We start from the raw sequence: 20,761 nt of genomic DNA, 5'->3' as shown, positions 1-20,761 counted from the left end.
TCCTAATTACATCTTTGTCCGTAACAATCGATATTTTAAACTTTTAAGATACTCCTTCGAAAGAACACAGTTGTAAATAATACAACGTTCATTATAGAATTTATTTTCTATATACACTTCTCGACAGTTGTCGTAATTGAATTTATATGTATTACACGATGGAAGTTTCGGAAACGGGTCCGAATTGACCCGGCACGATATTCCGAGGGTTAATCGTGGTAAAAAGAAGGCGGAGTAAGGGACGCGGAGTAAGAGGGGTGGGCAAAGAAGACAGAGTTCAAAGGAAAGGAGAGGAGTTTCGAAGGGAGGCAAACGGAAAATGAAAATGAACTCGGGGAGGGAGAAGAAAAATGAAGGAGGAAAAGAGGAATGTGACGCGAGACGTTGCTCGGCGTCGTTCAAACAATTGCGCCTGTACCATTTTGCTTCTTTAGCAGAGTACAATGCCATTTATTTTTGTAATACGTTTACGTAGGATAGCTCTTATTTTTATAGAGGTTTATCGTGCTACCGTAAGTCTTATAGAGGCCTGCGTATAATGAAAATAGTGTAGGATTTCGTAGAGGAGCCGCGGGTCCCGCGGACGGGACGCGAACACGCGGAATGACACGCACTTCTAGCACTGGCTTTTACTTTTCGACTACGCGCGTACCGTCGGCACTGCCTCCGAGAATCGTTGCTGATCATCTCCAAGGAAACAGTCGGGAAAACTCATTATTGTAAATATCGTTCTGCTTTCTTGTAAATTCGACTCGAACAAAATTTAAAGAGGAAGTATTTTCGATGGAACGGCTGTAAGTAACTTTTTCGGGGCCATTCTGAATGTCCCGCGATAAACTATATCTTTGGAAGTCATTAAACCTGCTGAATCGCCTGCTGCATGGTTTAATACCGTTTAAGTCTTCATCTTGAACCAATCTAACTTTTCACGGTCAGTTTCCGCTCAGAACGGAAGCTAGAAGTTGAGTGCAACGCCATTAATTTGCCATCCGACACAAGAATTTATTGATTCTTTGTCTATTAGTTCCATTGTTATCCTCTGTTGGCGATGACTAGCGTTATGGGTCTAACATACGAGGCGCTGAATTGACTTGAATAAATTCGAGGGTGCTTAGAGCTGATCGGTCTAGGTCCGTTCTTGTGCCATAGCCATTTGACTCGCAGGATTTCACTTATTTACGATTGTTCCATCGAGAATAAATAAATTGCTTGAGACGCAAGTTTTCTACGCAAGAGATGAGCACAGGGGAAAAATGTGCAGAAACTGGAGCTGATCAGTTCAGAGACCTCTATAGAGGATGGTTCTCCGGGGCGCTGATTTTACAAGAATCTAATTACTATCGATCAGGGGCAGCGACGATTCTTGTCGGGCCTCGTCCAGCTCCGTCAGCTCCGTCGCGTTCCAGAAGAGGGGAAAACAGCAATAAAAGAAACGCGGACGAAACAAATAAAACGAAAAGAAGAGGCACGAAAGGAAACAATAAAACGTATCTCCACGGGAGAACAACGTCGATCGCGCGGCCCGGCCGCCTCGATAATAGCTTCGACCCTCTGAATCTCCTTTTTCACTCGTCGGTGATCGATTAACGTCGAGACGGCTCGTGGGATGACGTTAGACGATAATAACGCGAAATATTTATTATTCCGATCGCCGCTTTTTGCCCGGGGATAACTGTCGAACGAAAAACGCGGGGCGAAACGAATGTCCAGACAACACTTTTATCCTGCGTAAGAATAAGGGGTTCTTTCGAGGAACGTTAGGCCGTTGCACGTCGAATTTCCGGACTTCATAGCGGACCATTGGATTTTAAACGAAGTTCATTCACCGCGGTAAATTTGATTCTTCACGCTCGGTAGCAATAAGGTAACGATAAGTGGAACTTCGTTCGATAGTCGGGAATATTTCTGAAATATTTTCAATTGAACACCATTTCGAGTGATAATAGGCTAACGCATCGCCGTGTAACAATGAGTTTCATCGATTCGAAGTGACGCCGATTACAAATACTTCAAACGCGAGATTCCACGTGGAAACGGCCCGACGCCGCCGCCATTTTGCATCAAATGCCCACGCCGAGAGCAAACCAACGTAATAACGCGGTTAGTTTAAGATTAGAGCCGAACGTAACACGTAACTCCTCTAAGAACGTAGTACGACAATAGAATACGAAGTGGACGAGGGGCTAATTGAAGTTTCTGATCCGTTTTCGTTGTAAATTCAACTACGAACTGCTAACTTATCGAAAAAAAGGAAAACGAACGAAAACATGTCCCATCCCGCGTAAAATGGACCAACAAGAAGTCCGTCGCATGATCGCACACGCCGCCATTGTCCTTGCGTTACGCTCTAGTCTTGCAGATAGCAATTACGAGCTTCGATGCCATTAAATTTACAACAAAAAAAAAACGAATAAATTAAAAAAAACCGCAGACAAATTCATCGAGAGTTGTCGCGAACGCGTTTCTTTCGAGGTTGACTCTTTGCACTCGTTACAGTGAAATCATGAAATTCAATGTTTAATATTAAACTTTGTATAGTACATCCCTACGCGAGGTATTGAAATAAAATGGTTTTGTTCCTTAATGAACACGCGTACGATCGTTAAGTCAGTCTCAAAGGTGCGTCGTCCATCTGATCGAGAAATGTTGTATATTCCTAGCAAGAAACACTTTCGTCGAGCGCAAAGGGTTAACGTATTTTTGTTCCAAAGCGAAACCGGAAGGGCGCGATCTTTCCGAAGCGTTTCGTTTTTTACGAGACCCTCCGTTTCGAACGTCTTCCCCGATCCGCGAAGGTGTTCTGCAGTTTCTTTTTCTTCGTGACTAATGGATCTTTCTGTTGATACCGGTTACCGTTCGATTTATCTTCCTACATGCACGTGCACGCGTACACGTACACACGTATTTACACACAGGCGAGGCGTACACGCGATTTTCGTCCGTTCGGAAGGGAGTACACGCTCGGGAACGGGCGACCCGGTATAATTTGGGGGAAACGATCGACCGGCTCGTTAACCCGTGAAACGTAGACACGTAAGGGTCCTTTTTTATCGCTTAATAATATGTCCTCGGATCGAGTCTCGAACGGTGCCTAAGAAGCTTTCGTCAAGGTGTGCGAACCGCGGGAAAAGTCGAGCTCCGAATTGCGCGTCGACGAGATCTTTCCTGAAGGCTGCGTGTACACTAGGACATCCGCGCTACTTTTATTTGCAACAGTTTTACGCTCGCAGATCTATTATTACATATTTATTCCCCGAATCAAATGTGACTCGAACTTTATTTTTTGAACCGATATTTTTTGTAAATACCACGCGAACCTTCCAATGTAGTGCTCTTATCTTGTACACCCTGTCGAACGATCGTTCGAGTAAACGTTTCGTTATACTTGGTCGTAATTGCAGTGAAATGAAATGAACCCATCGAGATATAAATACTAAGAATATCCTGATCGAATTTAGTCGGGTAAATGATAATGTTTGTCCTCGGATAAATATCATCCGTTAACACGTTGAATGCCGCACGATTTTATAAAGTAAAATACACAAAATAGATAGATATATTAAATCATTTGATTGAGTTGCATTATTATTATTGCACAGTCTCCTAACTGAATGCCACGAGAGTAGGTAACATTATTTATAATACGGAAATGTTTCCAAATAATCGTTTCATCGAGTGAACCGCAGTAATTGAATTTGGTTGGGGGTCACGGCATTCAACGCGTTAAAGCTCGATTCTCATAACGGCGACCGCGCTAATTTAGGTTCGACGCGCATCGAAAATTCGCGTTGCTTTTAATTCTCGTTACATAACCATTCTCGTCTGCGATCGAGTTATGTGACATTCGGCGACCTCGAGTCGCTGCGCCCTAGTGTGTACTCGGCTTAAAGCGGAAGATTCGCTTGGTCGGGCCATCGCGTGGCCCGCGGAGAGGCATGGCCGATGATCGCGATGCCGCGGATCGAATATTTCAGGTAACATTCAGGAGGGGAACGCGAGACAATTACGGATGGGAATTGGTCCCGATGATCATCCGTAGGAACAAAATGACGATTCTGATACGATACGACGATAATGATAAGATATACCTATATACATACCGTCGGACGCGTAGAAAGTACTGTGTCACCTATAGATATACATATATATATAGTAATTAACACTAGAACTACCGAGTATTTAATACGATTCGTGCGTAATCCCTATAAAAATTGTAACAATAGATTATTTTCAGTTTCTTCGGACATTCATTAGCGTTCAAGTGAAACTATTCATTTTCAAAATCATTTGAAATATTCAATGCTTCAATAACTGCGAGAAAAATCGAAACCAGTCATTCCGACTGGTACGGTAGTTCTAGTGTTAAATATACGCGGGAGGAAAAATCAGACGCGCGTGTGTATGTATGCGTGTACGAACGTTCCGTTTGCGTGAGGGCGTGAACGTGGGTGAGGATGCTCGCGCATTTGTGTGTATGGGTGCAAACATTAAACAAGAGGATTATCGTAGTGCTCCGTTTAAGGACAGCGTACTGGGCGCGGGGAAAATTGCGTCACGACTGACCGCGGGATAACGTTTTCTAAGAAAAAGGAAAAGGGAAAATGGAAAAACAAAGGTATCATCGAGGCTGTAGGACGAGTTCGCTAGAAAGAGGAACGGATTCGCGCCGCGTTCGGCGGCGGTGTAAAAATAATCTACGTCGGGGAATATTATTTATTGGCTAGAAAACTATCCGAAGACTTTTCGCGATCGACGCGTTGACCATCGCTGAGTGTATTATATTTCACCCAGCGGACGCGAGCTGGGTCGGGCCTCGCGTGTCGTAACACGGGTGACACTGTGAAATCACGTCGCGCGTGTCCTGTTATCGCCTATTTTCGAACGAGGCGTCGGACGCTGGAGTATCCTGCAGTTGGGACCAACTGCATGGCCTATGATTTGTTTCCGACTCGAGTGTTGGAATTTGTTTTAAAAATGAAGGAGAACGATCGAGGAAAATTCTGAGTATTCTGTTGTTGGTCGACGCGTTGATAAGGGATGATGTACGAAAGGAACGACCAAGTGCGCTGAACGATAACCAGCGAGCGAATACGCCTTGATGCAGACCGATTCCTGCAATACACGCAAAATTCGTAAATTGTAATGCACCGCGGAAAGTAATCGTTAGACGTTGATTCTTTTGCGAGGAACATGAAAAGTAGCGTAGTTTGATTTATTCGCAGAGAAATATCGTGGGTCGTATATTTCCTCGAACTGCACTGGTAACCTTGCGTGCGTCGTTCACGAACACGGTGAAAATCTAAACCGTGTGTAACACGAGTAATAGAGTGTACCCGACTCTCGATGGATTTTGATATACATAAATATAGAGGGAAAGAGGGGTAAAAAGGGGCTTCGTCTTAGCTGTTTCTTTTCCACGAGTAATCATTCGGAGTATTCCCAGTAGCGCCGTTATTTTCGCTGCACCCGGTACAATCGAGATGAATAAATAAAGCTATAGATTTAATGTAAACGACAATGAACAAGTAGGTAGGTCACGCCGATACATGTATGTACCTATAAACGTAAGACGAGAGTACGCACTTTTGTAATAGTAGTTCTTGAAGGAAAAAGAAGAAAGCGATATATACAATAGTGAATAATTTATATGTGTATACATATATTATTATATATACATATAATAATAATAATATATAATATATGTATATATGTATATTAAAAAAAAGAAGTTGACGCTTGATACACCATAGTTTTCACCGACATATCCTGGTTGAACACATCCTCTTTACGTACATACTGCATACCTATATAGTTATTATTACGAGTACACGCGACGATAGAGTATTTTATGATTAAACGATAATAATATTATTACGATCATTGCAGATTAGTTATATATGATTATGATTCTGATTATTGTCATCATCATATTATGATTATTAAGGAGTGTAGGTACATAGAGACGTAACGATGGTACAACTAAGGCAAGTATGTACTGTACATAGCTGTCACCCTCTGTCCCACCATACGATTATATAAATATATGTATATATATATATATTTATACATATATAAATATATATAAATATATATATGTATATGTATATATATATATGTTATACACATATGACACATTAATGTAAAAAAAAAAATATATATATTTATATATAGACACAAAGCCATTATGAATATCGCAGAACATGAATTATTGTTGTAATAATAATTATTTTCAATTACTATTGTCATTATGATTATTATTTTATCGAAAGGAAAAGTAATCATTGTAATTAATATGATTACCGTTACGATCATTATCGTGAGAAACGCATCGAGATCGTAATATAATTTTAATTAGCGTGTAACGTTTATTATTATTAATATTATTATTATTATTATTGCTGAAAGTAGATCCTCACTCTTAGCAGCATAGAAAATTATTACACTTATTTCCGCAGAGATTGGATTCTACCTCAATTTTATTATTATAAAATCGGAAAAAAAGAAAGAAAAACGAGCATATGCAAAGGCGTCCTCCACACTTTTCTAACCTTCCATTATTCGCTAAACAACACTTTGATCGGTTAAAGTACGCTATAATTATTACATTATTACTATTAAACTAGTGAGAACCGTTAAAAAATAATGAAATAAAAAGAAAAGAAACTGCAGCGACCTCAGCCTGTGATAGTTACAAAGGATATTATTTCAGTTAAGAATTTGCTGTATTAGGTCTACCGTAGGTCAATGGATCGACGATAGTTCGAGAGAGAGAGAGAAAAAAAAAGAAATAAAATTCGGACGTCAACTGTCGGGGACATTTGTGCCCGTTTGCGCGTCAAGCTCCATTGAAATGATCGTTGACCGAAGGAGAAAGACGGGTGCCACGGCTCGAGACTACGTTGTATAGTTTGGTACTATTGTCGATACGTTAGTAAGATTTTAAAAAAAAATTTTATTTTATAATGAGCTTCGTTGATACCGTTGCGAACGCTACGTTAGCGGAGGTTTTGCGCGTTGCGACGCGAACGTTTGCTTTTACGGTCCTCGTGTCTAACAATGTATGTATATTTACGGGACTTCGCGTTTCCTTTGAAGATTTGTAAAGATGGAAAGCCGTGAATTACCGGATACTTTTCTTTGAATCGTACGTATTATGTAATTACGCCGCTGTATACTTGTAATTTTATCTGTAACCGCATGTGATAAGAAACGAAACAGATAGGGAGAGCAAGAGAAAGGGAGAGAGAAAGAGAGAGACAGTACTCAGTGTACGCGGAAAGAAATGTAAACGAGTGTCATTGAGTGCTTTAACAAAATGTGTATATACATATGTATACACACACGTATATGTATGTAACAAACGTTGTACGCTTGTGATTTTAAGAATTTACGTTTTCTTTTCTTTTTCTTCTTTTTTTTTTCCTTCTTAAATACTAATCCATTATTTCTTTCTTACATGCTGCGTCATGTAAAACGGCTCGAAGTTTCCGTACGGTATGTTCCTTTAATAGGCGAGACAAGCGAAGATCATTTCTATTAGCTGTAATGATTGCCTGTAGGGCTCCTTCGTAATATCTTTCAGTATATTACTGTATTGTGATGTTAACTTAAGCCATGGACCGAAGTGGGAGCATTACTCGAGGTCGCTGTAGTGAATTCTACCGCTCAGGTGAGGGATCACTTTCTCAGTTTTTTAGCTTGCTCGAGGAGCTCCGACGAAAACGAAATGTCGATTGTTCTCGACAAATGTGGAAAAGTTTAAAAAAGAAAAAAAGAAAGAAAATGGAAATGTACCCGCATATTATCTTCGAATGGCGAAACGCGACGATTGGGGACTATGTATTGTGATCAGCAAACAGACTACAATGTAGTTTGTTCGTAACTGAATGAACAAACGGAAACACTTGTGTAATAAAGTAGATATCCATTAAAACAAGTGGTCCTTTTATTTCTCCAGTCCTGTGTTTATGTAAACATTGCATCAATTACGAAGAACGTTCATCAATTTGTATTAAAATTTATTTTATAATTGGTTCATTGTATACAAAATCCTTATTCCATTTCGACATCAACAACTGCATCTTCCACAATGATTTGCTCCGATGTCACAGGAACTTGTATCACAGGTAATGGATCAGGTGATCTGGTGTAAGTATTACTTGTTAAATGTTCCTTGAAATATTCACCACCTTTTTCTTCATACTCCTTTTTGGTCACTAGGAACTCAGGGAGATTTCCATTCAGGCCAAAGTCTCTTGCACCGTACCATGCGTCTATGCTGCTGTTCTTTGCGATGTTTATTTGAAAATTAGAACCGAACGGTCTAATTTCGCGGAGCTCACGGTTCAATCTTTCTAGCAAACCCGGAAATCTTGTTGGTCCACCGGTAAGGAATATGTTTCCGACGAGTCGTAACTGTTGTTCAGGTGGGTATAATTTTAAAACAAATTCAATGGTCTCAGCAATACCCGCTTCCATTGAGCCTATCATAGACGGTTGGAATAATATTTCTGGGGCTCTTAAACGTTCTACGCCTACATGTAACTGGTGAGTTTCTCCAGGTACCATAGGAACATTGGATCCGGCTCCATCAAATTCTGGATCATGATGTCGTAAGACATCTTCTAATTCTAATAGCTTTTCTTGTTCTAACTCTGAATCTGAATCTCCACCTTCCTGTATAATATTATGTCAATCCATTACGAGGTTCAATTTCAAATTTATGAATTTCAAAATGTTGTTCACTAACCCGATTTATGACTTTGTAGACGTCCCAATCTTCGTCCCTCATACCAAAATCATCATCGCGTTTCTCCTTCCTCGCCAGTTGACTTATTATGCGCATTCTTTCCTGAGCTGCAGCTGTTCTACGTTTTGCCATGTCTTGTCTACGTTGTCTTTTAGCCATTCGTTTTTCTAATATTTCTTGCCTGAAAGAGTAAATATGATTGCAATACAGCCATGAAAAATATTAATAAGGTTTCATTACCGTTTTTTCCTAACGCCAGCAATCCATTCGTCGAAATCTTGTTGATCTTTAGGTTGTAGACTAGTTTTTATTTTTGGCTTTTGCTCCTCCATTACAATATTTTCTTCCTGTGAATTAGCTGCTACTATTTTCTGTCTTGTTCTTTCTACCTTCGCTTGCAAATTCTGAATCATTTTTTTCAAGTCCGTCTCATTGGCAAGTGAATAAGTTTTTAAAGCCTGATCAAATTCATCAGTATCTCCTTCTTCTAATAAATCTTGAACAGCTAATAACTGATTTAACTGCTCTTCATCTTCTGCTAGCTATAAACATCACTTAGAATATTAATCTCTCTTTTTTTAGTAAAAATCTTATTCTAGATAACAGAAATTACTAACCCTTTCTTCCCTTTTACGTGCATTGATCTCCATTAATCTTCTAGCTAATTCACGTTTTCTTTCTTTTTGCTGCTCAACTGTTAAACCAGGAGCATTTGCAGGAGCAACATAAGGTAATTGTACCCTCAACACATTTGAGTCATAATGATCTGGATCTGCCCACTTAGAAATTTCATCTTGATAATTTAAAGCTATCATAGAATGTTCATGAATTAACTCCTACAAATTAAGAAGGTAAATCTGTCACAGTTAAAAGCAATAATTCACAAGAAACACATGATTTGCCTACCTCTGCTCTACTTGGTGTTATAGCATTTACATGTACTGGATATTTTAATTGGAGCAGTCTGTGCATATAAGACGTAATATGATATCCACCAACATTGATCCTCCTTGCATTTATAGGATCTGCTTTACCATCTAGTATTGGTATTATATGTGTAGTGTGATAACCAATACTAATAATTAAACCATCTGGTGGACAATTATTATGCTGATAAGAAAACAGACAATCAACTCCATATGCTATTGCTGGTACATTGTAACACTCGAATAAAAGTTCTGCCATCACTGAAATTTACGTAATTAATATACTAAGATCTAGTTTAATTAAGTTTAATAGATACATGTTGCCTTACAATTTCTAGAATAATTAGGATTTAGAAAAGTTTCAGTTAAAATAATTGGATGATTAATAGCGCCTTCTGTGTCTATTCCCATGTGAGCAAAAGTATAATCGAATATTTGTTCCTGAGCTTCAAAGTGGGTTACCACATTCCTGTCAAATTGTGTTTTCAATTGGAAACGTACAGCTTCAATGTTTGCTATGTCATTTCCAACTTGAGGTTCTCCATCCTTCTTTCCACGTTCCTTTCTTGGCTTCGCAATTAAATTCTTAAATATCAACTGGGGTTCTTTTTCAGTAGCCCATCCTACTCTACAGTTGTATGATCCTAGTACAAATTATTTCTTAACTTTCATTATATAAGACATGTGCTGTATTACCTGTCAGTGAACCTTACCATTGTCAATAACAAGTGGTGTTCCTTCAGATTTTACTCTGTCCGGATACGAATGAATTATGTCAGGTACAGCTTTTACATCTTTTAATTCAAGAACTTCCATTTTACTGAATGTATCCGATATTATTTGTACGCTTTCCTATGCCATATAAAATTATTTATATTGTGACATTGTTGGCTCTGATGTCAACAATCACAGACGCTATCTATGAAGTGCCAATTCCATCTTCTAATTAATACCATATTATTCCTGCTAGATGGCAAAACCAGCTAATTCTGCTGTCAATTTAATTAAAAATCAAATCCTAATTTGAAATCCAACAAATAAGAATTATAAATCAATAATATAGGCGCAGGAAATACTAACAAATAATCTATACAGTTTTATTGTTAATAGTACTTTTTTATCATAATCACAGACTGTAGTACCGACACTGATAAAAATACCTTATTACACTAGCGACCTCTACCCAAATGAAACATTCAGTTAGTAAACTACATAAGATTGTTCAATCAGTAAATTTGTTTAATTTAACTTATTTTATATTAAAAATTAAACTAATTCGATTCTAATAGAAAAATAAAAAGAAATCTATTACTGAAGATAACATTAAATTTGAAATTTCATATTTGAAGAACTCACATGCAAACATAAAAATTCTAATTCACCGACAATTAAGTATGAAACAGTTTTCCAATGTATATTTATTTTCTTTTACGATATTCCACATTCTGATTTGTGTTATTTCCTTGTACGGTGATCGTAAAATATAAGCTTTAGTTGTGTGCGTATGACAGTGATGGAAGGAGGAGTTCTATGACCTTTAACAATACATTGTTGTGTGTATCCTAACGTAAAAGGAATTCAGACAGTCGACCTTTGACATTACTCTTCATTGCAGGATGTACAGGTCCTTCCAATTAGACGCTGTTGTCCTAATTTTTTATCGTGCCACACGGTATCCTAAATTTTATCACAAATTTTATAAATATTTTACAATTACTTATACTCCAATGAAATATTTTATAATTACTTACACTTCATATACTTCGTCGATATCTAATATTTAAATTGAAAATTTAAAAAAGTGTTCAGACTGAGAAAGTTAAAATTTAATATTAACTATAAGCGTACAGAATTCTTGGTTTAATTGTTGTATATCACGTGTCGCGTGGTTTCGTTTCTCTTCGAGTAGACCCACGCGCTATGATGCATCAAACATGAATCCGAATTGTTCTGCTTTCTCGTGCATTAGTCACGGGGCGACGTTCAAAAAGCAATCGTTTGATGAAAGAGAAAAGTGAAATTGCATATTTATTCAAATCATCGAAAGTCTGTTGTCGTTTCTGTTCTCTTTCACAATGTCGAGCAAATATATTTCACGCGTACGTGCTCTACGCTTTTTGTAGACAACAGGTGACGATAAGAAATACGTTAGATCATTAATTAATCATACATTGAAAAGGTCTTACCAAGTAAAACATAAAAGCTTCTTCAATCCAGATTTTTGTACCTTTTTATATAGGACATACTGAAATAGTTAACCGTATTTGACGAGTATATACGTCATCGTAAAGCTTGACATGATACTAATTTTTTCAGCGATGAATTCTTTATTTTTCCACATAAACATGTAATTCTTCTTTGTTTCGCTTCGTTCTTTCATTAAAATGTACTCTACGTGCATTCGTCCTGCGTTTTTCCAACTAAATTCCACAGTTAACTGGTTAAGGGATGAAACAAAAGGAACAAAGAGACGAGAAATTTGAACCAAGGTTAATGTACACAGCATGAAAGATACAGTTATCATCAGTATGTACAGTAAAAAGTTTAATACTAATAAAATAATTATAACGATACAGTTAGAACGTCAGTTCGACATAAAGTTTTCAAAAGGTGCCATGTCGAGTGGACATTAATGAAGAGTAAACGTTGCTCGATCGAAAGCGATACGTATTTAAAGCACCCGGAAGAGAACGTGTGCACAGAAGTAACGATATTAACGTTCACGGACACTTTCGCAAGTGTTGCGCAAATATAATTTCACAAACGCGCGTGAAATCGTGGATGTCGACACCGATTGACAAAAATCACGTTCCCCGGTTCATTTTTCCCGACGGTTCACCGATCGTCCACCGATTCATCCTTCCACGATGAAGCGATTGTTTCGCGTCCACCTTTCATTGATTAAATAATATTCATTTACGCAACCCCCCATTGATTAAATAATACGCGAGTGCTTATTCACCTTTCACTGAAACGGCGATCCTTTATAAATTCCTGAGTAACCAAACTTTTACTGTCTTCCGCGGTAAATACCACCGAAGCGAACAATATTTCTCCACCTTCGAATCTCTCTCATTCTCGGCGAGCAACAAAAATCAACATTTTACCAAGTACACGTTCCAACTCCTACAATCTATAAACTCCTATTATACAATTACATCTTTCATTTAAAACCTCTTCTCCCAACTTCTTCAAAGGTCAGTAATCCTCACTTTCTCGCTTCTCAAAGGCTAATTCCTCAATCATCCGAAGCACGAGCCGAAGACGTTACATTCCAATCCGATTTTCCAGCGGAAAACAGCAACCGGGATCAACTCCCCTAACCAAAGAAACCAGCAAACGCGTTCTCCGACAAATAAATGTCTCGATGCAGGAAATCCTGGCAGAGCGTGCCCGCTCCGGTAAGTTTCCACCCGCCAAAGAAACGAATTTCGTCCGGAAAGCCGGCGGAACGCTAATCGCAGTCGAATGATAAGGAGCAGCTCTGCCCGGGGTTGCCGTGGTCGCAGCGAGACCCGGAAGACGGACAGGAATATCGGTATCGGCCGATATTTACGGGGGCCCGGGGGGGAGGAAATCAAGCGGCGCCGTAACACACGTCCGCGCGCGTGTCGAACGGGTCCCGCGAGCGTATCGACGCACGCCGATCAGGGCACGGGCGAGGAAAACGCCGGCGATAGGAGAGCAAGCGAGAAAGGAGTTTCGGCGAAAGGGGGGTGGGGTGTTGTGAAATGCAGGGAAGGATAGGATGCAGTGGTGGTGTGCCGACAGAACGAATCAGGACCAGTTTCAGACCTGCACTCACGTTATACCCACGTCCCTGCGTGCTTCAGGGACCAGACGAGGAATAAGAGGCGGCGGAACAAGAGGAAGAAGAGCAGGCTAAGGGAGAAGACGAAGAGGAGCGGAGGAAACGGACGGAGAAGAGGAGCAGAGGTAGCTGAAGAAGAAGAGGAAGAGGAGGAAGAGGAAGAAGAGTAACTCGAAGAAGGGAGAGAGGATAAAGGAAGATCGTGTTCAGCCTGTGGCATCGAGTTAAGGGTTGAAACCAGAGTAGGGGACCATGTTCCGTCGAGTGTTCACCCTTTTGTTGGTCAGTGCGACGGTGACCTTGAGCAGGGCGCAATTCCGGTGCCCGGAGGCGAAGGGCTTCTTCCCGGACCAGGAGCAATGCGACTTGTATTACGTCTGCCTGGACGGCAAAGCGGAGGAGAAGCTGTGCAAAGACGGCCTCGTCTTCAGGGATGACAACCCCAAGAAGGAGCTATGCGATATACCTGCTAACGTGCCTTGCGGCGATAGGACTCTCCTTCGTAAGTTGATTTTACTGGTTTTTCTGTCGGTTCTTGACGACGTTTCGATGATGTTTGGTTTTTGGGAAAGGGAGTATGTTGGGTTTGAAGTGTATGTTGCTGGTTGAAGGTGTATGATTTATTGGTTTATTGAATTGTTTAGCCCTTTGCACTCGGTTCTTCGGTAGAAATATTTGAACATTTTCGGAATGATTTTATTGTTTCTCAAGTTGATGCGTCATGCAAGGTGTAATATTAAATATCGAATTTTAGAGTATTACCGTATGAAATCTGGTGGTGAACAGAGTCACCTCTCGAGTGCAGAAGGTTAACTTCATTTATTTGTCTTACCTTTATTTATTCTACTAGTTTTGTCATCTGCTTAGAAATGCAGAAACGGAACGATATTTACAATCCCTCTATGTAAAAATAGAGCGAGGTTTCTGAACTGAAACGAAAGCGCGATCGAGCTTGGCACTTTTCAATTATTTTGCAAAGACCGGCAACATTCAATATTAAACTTTATAATTTTCCTGCGCCGAGTCGATTGGCGACTGAGAGTCGCCTCTCGAGCGCAAAGGGTTAATGGTGGTTCCATGGTGAATAGTTTGTCGGGTGGGCGTAGTGAATGGTAGGTGATATAAGAGACAATGCTATTGGCAGGAATGTTGGATTCAATTTGATCTCTATTCTTGTTCCGCTGCGTTTCGCAAGTTTCACCGTTGCGAGAAGATTCTGTGATTTAACGTCGATCCGCATAAGATTCGGTTTCTACAGATCGTGACACAATTCCGTTGGAAAACAAATCACCGCCGAACACGTGTACTTTCGAATATTATCGGCTAATCCGCGTCTGATCGTTCACTGGCTATTAATACTCGTAGCGGATGTGGCCGTTTATTCTTCGATTCTCCTCGTGTCTACTCTTTTACCATACGATCGTTTAAATTTAAGTATCTTGGCGAAAGTACCGTCTTATTAACAGGCATAAATCCAAGTAGAAAGACTCGTTGGTTAAACACAGTAGCAGAGCTAAATTATAGAGATCACTAAAAATTCTCATACTCCAACAGCTGTACAGAAATGACCGTAATCCATCAAATAATTTAACACTGTCGCTTCAATATTAATTACCCGTGACCACTGAAGGAATCCAAAAAACCTGTCAACACCTCCAACAGAGAACATCTAAATTCCCCGTCAAATCTCAAATTATATAAACCTATCAGAAATTACACAATCACCGTACAAAACACATTACTGCAAACAAGAATCGCGAACAATCGGTCCAATGAAGTCGAGCGTTTTCCAAAGAACGAGAAACGAGCCTGAAAACAAGGAAAACAGTCCGAGCATTTTCTCGCGGCGAACGGGAGAAGCAAATCGAGCGCTCGAATAAAATCTCGGAAAGATTGTAGACCGATACGGAGCAGCGCGAAACCAAAGGTGAAAGTGACGTGTACCGATCGCGCACGTTGGAATATTCTGGTCACACGATCTTCTATTTTTCAAGCGTCGCGCCAACGCGAATCGCGCTCGGACCGACACGAACAGGCCGATTCGAATTTTGCCTCCACCGATGTTCCCGTTTCTAAAAATGGAATTCTGGTTCCGTTCGGCCGCCGCGGCGGGTATACGCGCGTGTGCGCGGCGAAAGAGAGCAACGATTAGATCCCCGGCCGCGGCCTGTTGCTAAAGATTGTGATAAATTAGGGTAAACCGGTTTCGCGGTGCATTCTTTGCCAAATTCGTTCTTGGACCTCGGTTTTTCTGCGACGTTTTACTTTCTTCGTTGACGCTGCCGCCTCCGACCGCCCCGGCGAATCTGCATATGCTAATCCGTATCGTTCTCGCGGAATTCCGAGGGAGGGACAAAAGAATTCCAGCCGTTTTTCGGGACCGATGTAATCACCGATTTCGAAGCCGTTTCTTTTTTTTGCCGACGATGGGAGCGTCGGCGATGCATTAGTCGATAGATCGAGCTTCGCTTCTTCGCATTACTTTGATGGTTCGATAGTTCCGAGGTTTAAAAGTGGAATTGTTAATGGGAGAAACGAATTTTCGATAGTGGACTCCGAGTCATTATTTTTAATGGGGCTTTCTAGTGTAACGCGTGATTTTTTGGATGAGTTGTGGGAGTTGCTTGATAGTTTTGTCATCGTCGTTTTGGTAAGTAATTTGTCGCTGATTGTGGTAAGATGGTTAATGATTCAGTGTAGTATAGCTTCTTAGGTTTCACTAGAGTACACTTAATTAGTTTGGGTTATAAGAATTTCATAGAGTTATTGGTATAGGAAATACAAGCTCGATTTACTTTCTTCCAGTTGTCTATGAAGATTTGAATTCGTATAAACTTCCGCAATTTACTAATTAGATATTCGAAGATATTACTGTTGTTCGTGTGTTACTGTTGAAGCTAGTAATCCTGCATACAGGGAATGGAATTTCTCATAGCCGATTCGAAAAGGATTGTGTATTCGATCGATTACGTAACATCAAATTTTGAAAGAGTGTCTGTTCATTAATGACCTTTCCTATTTACTAAGAGAGAAAAAATGAAGTAACAATTATCAAAAAATTTCACATTCGTCCACATTAATCTATCAAACAATGGAAATTATAAACTGTTATAGATATAAATATATATATAAATATGTGATGAAATATATGATATATAAATATCAACTATTCACACTCGACTATAAAAGTATATTAATCAAACATCACAATATTTCCATACAACATTTAGTTTATTTAATATTGAATGTATTTAAAGTTACAAGTTGCGATATTGTATATTTAGGAACTTAATGACTTTTCAATTTTACTTCTCAAAATTTTATTCCAAAGACTCCTTGAACACCGTCAAACATTACAAACGAGGAGATCGTCACTGAACAAATGGTGGCAAAGCTACTAACGAATCTGTCCAGCTTAAAATTATTTCTGCACTTTACTTTTCCACATTTCATCCAAAAAATTCCTTGAATACCGCCAAACATTACAAACGAGGAGATCCTCACTGAACAAATGGTGGTAAAGCTACTAACGAATCTATCCAGCTTAACACTAAAAGTACCGAGCAATTAAACTTTTTGAAATGCCTCTATAGAAACTTCAAGAGTGCATCCATCGAGACTTCAATTGATTTATAAATCAGTTTGCGTATTCCTAAATCAATACCTTTAATAATTTCTCCGGGAAACATTTCAATAATTGCAAAATGAAGAAATCAGGAAAGGGTCATTTTTAGTCCGGTAGTTTTAGTGTTAAAACTATTTCCGTACTTGTCTGTCCAGAGGAGCCACAGTCCAGCAAAGGATGTCCCCGCGCTAATGGATACTTCAAGCACGAGGACCCGACCGCGTGCGATCGTTTCGTCAACTGCATCGACGGCGTGGCCCAGACGTTGCCTTGTCCGCCCGGTCTGATCTACGAGGACAAGATGTCCAGCTGCGTGTGGCCGGCCGACGCCAGCAGGCTCTGCGAGCACGTGAAGAGAGACGTCCTCGACGACGGCTTCGTCTGCCCCGACGGTGACGTCCCCGGACCGCTCGGCAGGATTCTGCCCCATCCGACGTATCCTCATCCGGAGGACTGCGCGAAATTCTACATCTGCAAGAACGGCGTCGTGCCGCAGAAGGGACAGTGCGAGCCTGGCACTGTCTACAGCGAGGAGAGCTTCAGGTGCACCGAGCCGGAGAACGTGCCAGGATGGTGAGTTTTGGATTCGGACAATCGCGATTGTTTAACCCTTTGCGGACGAAGACTTTTTAAAGTACACGAAGCTTGCTATGAAGCTAAATTGTGCATCGAATGCTTAACCTTTTGAGGTCCGAAGTGATCTTGGTTCCTCAGTTTGAGGTTCACGTCGACGTTAGTTCATTCAATTACAATATGACAATATTTATTTATTTAAGAATATTTGGGAGTCGTTGAAATGTTACCTTTAAATGGTACAATTGGGATATGGAAATATAGAAAAAGTTGTTAAAACAGGTAGAGGTTGCAATGAAATAGAAGGGTTGAACGATAGTAAAGAAGGGAAACGCTGATCACTTGCTATTCTAGTAATTATATCATTCGTTTGCAACTTAGTATTCCAAATATGAACATTTCATCTGATCGAAATGTCGACGTTCGTTCGCAAAAGGTTAACCCAGAGGCGTTAATTGTTATAATTGGGCTTATTCTTTTTGACGCGTTGACTGCCACGAGAATTTCGAACATTTTGTGTAATAATACATAATACTATAACAATACATATTATTGAAGAATAAACAAATAAATGCATTATAGTCCGTGAAATGGACGGTTGTAGCCGTTGTTTGTGGCAATGGGTTAAGAGTGAAAATAGTAATAAGAGAAATATAAACGATATATTTGATAAAGATATAAATGAAGTGATATTCCGCGGGAAATGATGGGTAGAGTATTGACGATGAGTTCTAGATCCTCTTTTGTCATAATATTTTTTTAGTTTCAATATTAACTCTGCGGACGAAGATTCTTTGAAACGTACTAAACCTTCAATAGATGAAGCTAAATTATCAATTGCTTAATTAACACTATTTTTACCAAAAACACCAAAAGACACCTTTGGAATTTTTAAATTAAAATCTTCCGAGTTTAGTCGTATATTCCGAACGAATTACTCGACTTTTTCAGTAACGATTATAAAATTAATCGTAGGAAACGTCCAAAATTCAATTCAGAACAAATTATTTAACTGGGAAAATAATGTTAAGTGAAAATTTCAGAAATAGTGTTAATAGAAAAAAGGAAACTAACCGCTGATCTCTCGCTGTTCGAAAAATTAAATCAGTTTGCGATTCAATCTTCCAAATATAAAATCTTCATTTCGCCGGAATGTTGATATTCGTTAAAGAGTTACACGTTAATGTTAGTATTTATGATAATCTCGAATAAAACGATTAACACTAGAACTACCTATAAAAATTCTAACAATATTATTTTCGGTTTCTTCAGACATTCATTACAGTGTACGAGTCAAAGCTATTTATTTTTAAAATCATTTCGAATATTCACTGCTTTTAAAATATCAATAATTGTGGAACCAGTAATTTTGTCTGTTACGGTAGTTCTAGTGTTAAGGCGCGTTCTTAGAGAAATATTTAAGCTTCGCGAAGATTTTGCAGCGTTCTGTGACAAAGGTATTTATTAATTTGTTCGTTTCGCAATGTTAAACACGACGCTGATACGTATTTTATCGTTTCTGTTGCAGCGAGGACTATTACAAGAACAAGAATTAAATAAAGACATGGTGCCAGTTACTCGGCGGTGCATCTGTAACGCTTAATACTGTTTTTTTTATATATATATTTAGGAACAATAAACACCCGTGATACACGTACACGAAACGAGTGGCATTTGCATACACCTCCCACGACGATTACACCTTTCTCCTTATGTAAACAGATCGCGCTCCGGAAATTAATGGCGGCGATAACTTTGTTGCGGCTCGTTACGGTCCACGGAGAAACGCGAATCGGGAACTGTGATCTAATACGCCGAAAAGAAACTTGGAAAATTCTCTGAACAGCCCGTTAGATTCACTTTCTGGGAATTTCAATCGGTTTTGCACGATTTTACGTAACCGGCCGTGTTTTTAACGAACAACGGGCTGTTACGTGGATTCGTCGATCAACTGAAGATTCGTTGCATTCCACGTCGGACATAATTTAATTCCATTCGCTCATTGATTAATTAGTGAAGAATAAAAGTAATCTTTATATATTAAACTAGCGAATACTTTCCTGTCTTCATTCTTGTCTTCGAGGTTATGGAATGTTCAAGGTTCGTGTCTATACAGCATTTTGATCTGTCGGCCATCTTGAAAACATCTTCGTTTCTAGAAACATTCAAATGAGAACTTGAATCGAACGAGAAATAAAGGGTTCCAGTAGGATTTGGTAAATTAGTTGTAAACAAGTAACTTAATGAAAGATATCATTTATTTAATGACAGAATTTAGTGTTTAATGAATAAGTTGCAAGAACAAAGCGATTCGTTTATGTTAATACATTGCGTACTGGTAACGAGCAATCTCGTTTTTAATAAAGACACTTAGCTACGCAACTTCGCTAATTATCGGAGCATTTAAAGAAATATTCAATTCGATTCGAATTGATTATCTGTTTGAAATATATTTAAATATTTTTATATATGAATCGATCTCACTGAAAATTGCTGCGCGATTCGATAATTAATTGATTTAATTTGAAAATTAACCGGTACGCGAAGTGTTAATGTTAAGAGACCCGGAAGGAACAGTATGGCTTGTTCGAAACTGTGACGACTTATCGGCGAGTTTTTGCGATTCGATTCGAAAGAAAGTATCTCCGAGCAGGAGACAATTGCGGTCGACGATGCAAATCTCAGGAAAAATCGATCTCGTTTGAATACAATATGCCGTTCATAATGGTTCCTCGGGCTGCCAGACAATTTCACTTAATTCAGCTGATTGCAACCTTTCTCTTTACGTAATTTACGATGTGCTCGATCAAACGCGCTCTCGCGACCCTGTCCGACGATTTATATTATTGTCGAGCTCAGTTCGTTGATTTAAAGTCGTAAACTGTATCGTCTTTCGGTTTCCCATACGCAGGCAGACATTTTGGACGCACCAACGCTCCACATTGGATATCATTGAAAATTTCTTTCAAGAAACGCAAGTGTTGCATTATTTTATTCACAAAGTATTCCAAAATACTTCATTATATCCTCATTTTCAGATATTTTGTACAATTCTCAATTAAATAGTACAGAAAAGA

At 39.3% G+C, this 20,761-nt stretch overlaps 2 protein-coding genes across 2 annotated transcripts; one reads left to right on the top strand and one right to left on the bottom strand.

Annotated features, from left to right (window-relative positions):
• Positions 1-8,001: 8,001 nt before the first annotated feature.
• Arp5 (Actin-related protein 5) lies at positions 8,002-10,603 on the bottom strand. The gene is made up of 7 exons (XM_031985090.2): positions 10,389-10,603; positions 10,005-10,319; positions 9,656-9,936; positions 9,367-9,585; positions 8,990-9,291; positions 8,750-8,930; positions 8,002-8,676 (listed from the first exon to the last, which is right to left on the bottom strand). The coding sequence occupies exons 1-7, from the start codon at positions 10,489-10,491 to the stop codon at positions 8,053-8,055; spliced, it is 2,025 nt and encodes a 674-aa protein (XP_031840950.1). The 5' UTR covers positions 10,492-10,603; the 3' UTR covers positions 8,002-8,052.
• A 2,838-nt stretch (positions 10,604-13,441) lies between these two features.
• On the top strand, positions 13,442-19,337 carry LOC116430654 (protein obstructor-E). Its single transcript, XM_031985109.2, has 3 exons — positions 13,442-13,988; positions 17,267-17,684; positions 19,213-19,337. Exons 1-3 carry the CDS (start codon positions 13,739-13,741, stop codon positions 19,238-19,240), a joined length of 696 nt encoding a protein of 231 aa, XP_031840969.1. The 5' UTR covers positions 13,442-13,738; the 3' UTR covers positions 19,241-19,337.
• The last annotated feature ends 1,424 nt before the right edge of the window (positions 19,338-20,761 follow it).

This window comes from Nomia melanderi, chromosome 11 (genome assembly GCF_051020985.1).
Source record: "Nomia melanderi isolate GNS246 chromosome 11, iyNomMela1, whole genome shotgun sequence".
In the NCBI taxonomy this organism is placed as follows: domain Eukaryota; kingdom Metazoa; phylum Arthropoda; class Insecta; order Hymenoptera; family Halictidae; genus Nomia; species Nomia melanderi.
This window is presented reverse-complemented; position numbering and strand designations above follow the sequence as displayed.

Bases quoted from the DNA above. Each gene is read 5' to 3' on its own strand.
- Arp5 (XM_031985090.2), bottom strand. From the start codon at position 10,491: ATGGAAGTTCTTGAATTAAAAGATGTAAAAGCTGTACCTGACATAATT. The intron at 9,937-10,004 runs GTAAGGCAACAT...CGTAAATTTCAG, and splicing joins TCCTAATTATTCTAGAAATT to TGATGGCAGAACTTTTATTC. The intron at 8,931-8,989 runs GTAATGAAACCT...TTACTCTTTCAG, and splicing joins GCTGGCGTTAGGAAAAAACG to GCAAGAAATATTAGAAAAAC.
- LOC116430654 (XM_031985109.2), top strand. From the start codon at position 13,739: ATGTTCCGTCGAGTGTTCACCCTTTTGTTGGTCAGTGCGACGGTGACC. The intron at 13,989-17,266 runs GTAAGTTGATTT...TTGTCTGTCCAG, and splicing joins CGGCGATAGGACTCTCCTTC to AGGAGCCACAGTCCAGCAAA. The intron at 17,685-19,212 runs GTGAGTTTTGGA...TTTCTGTTGCAG, and splicing joins CCGGAGAACGTGCCAGGATG to CGAGGACTATTACAAGAACA.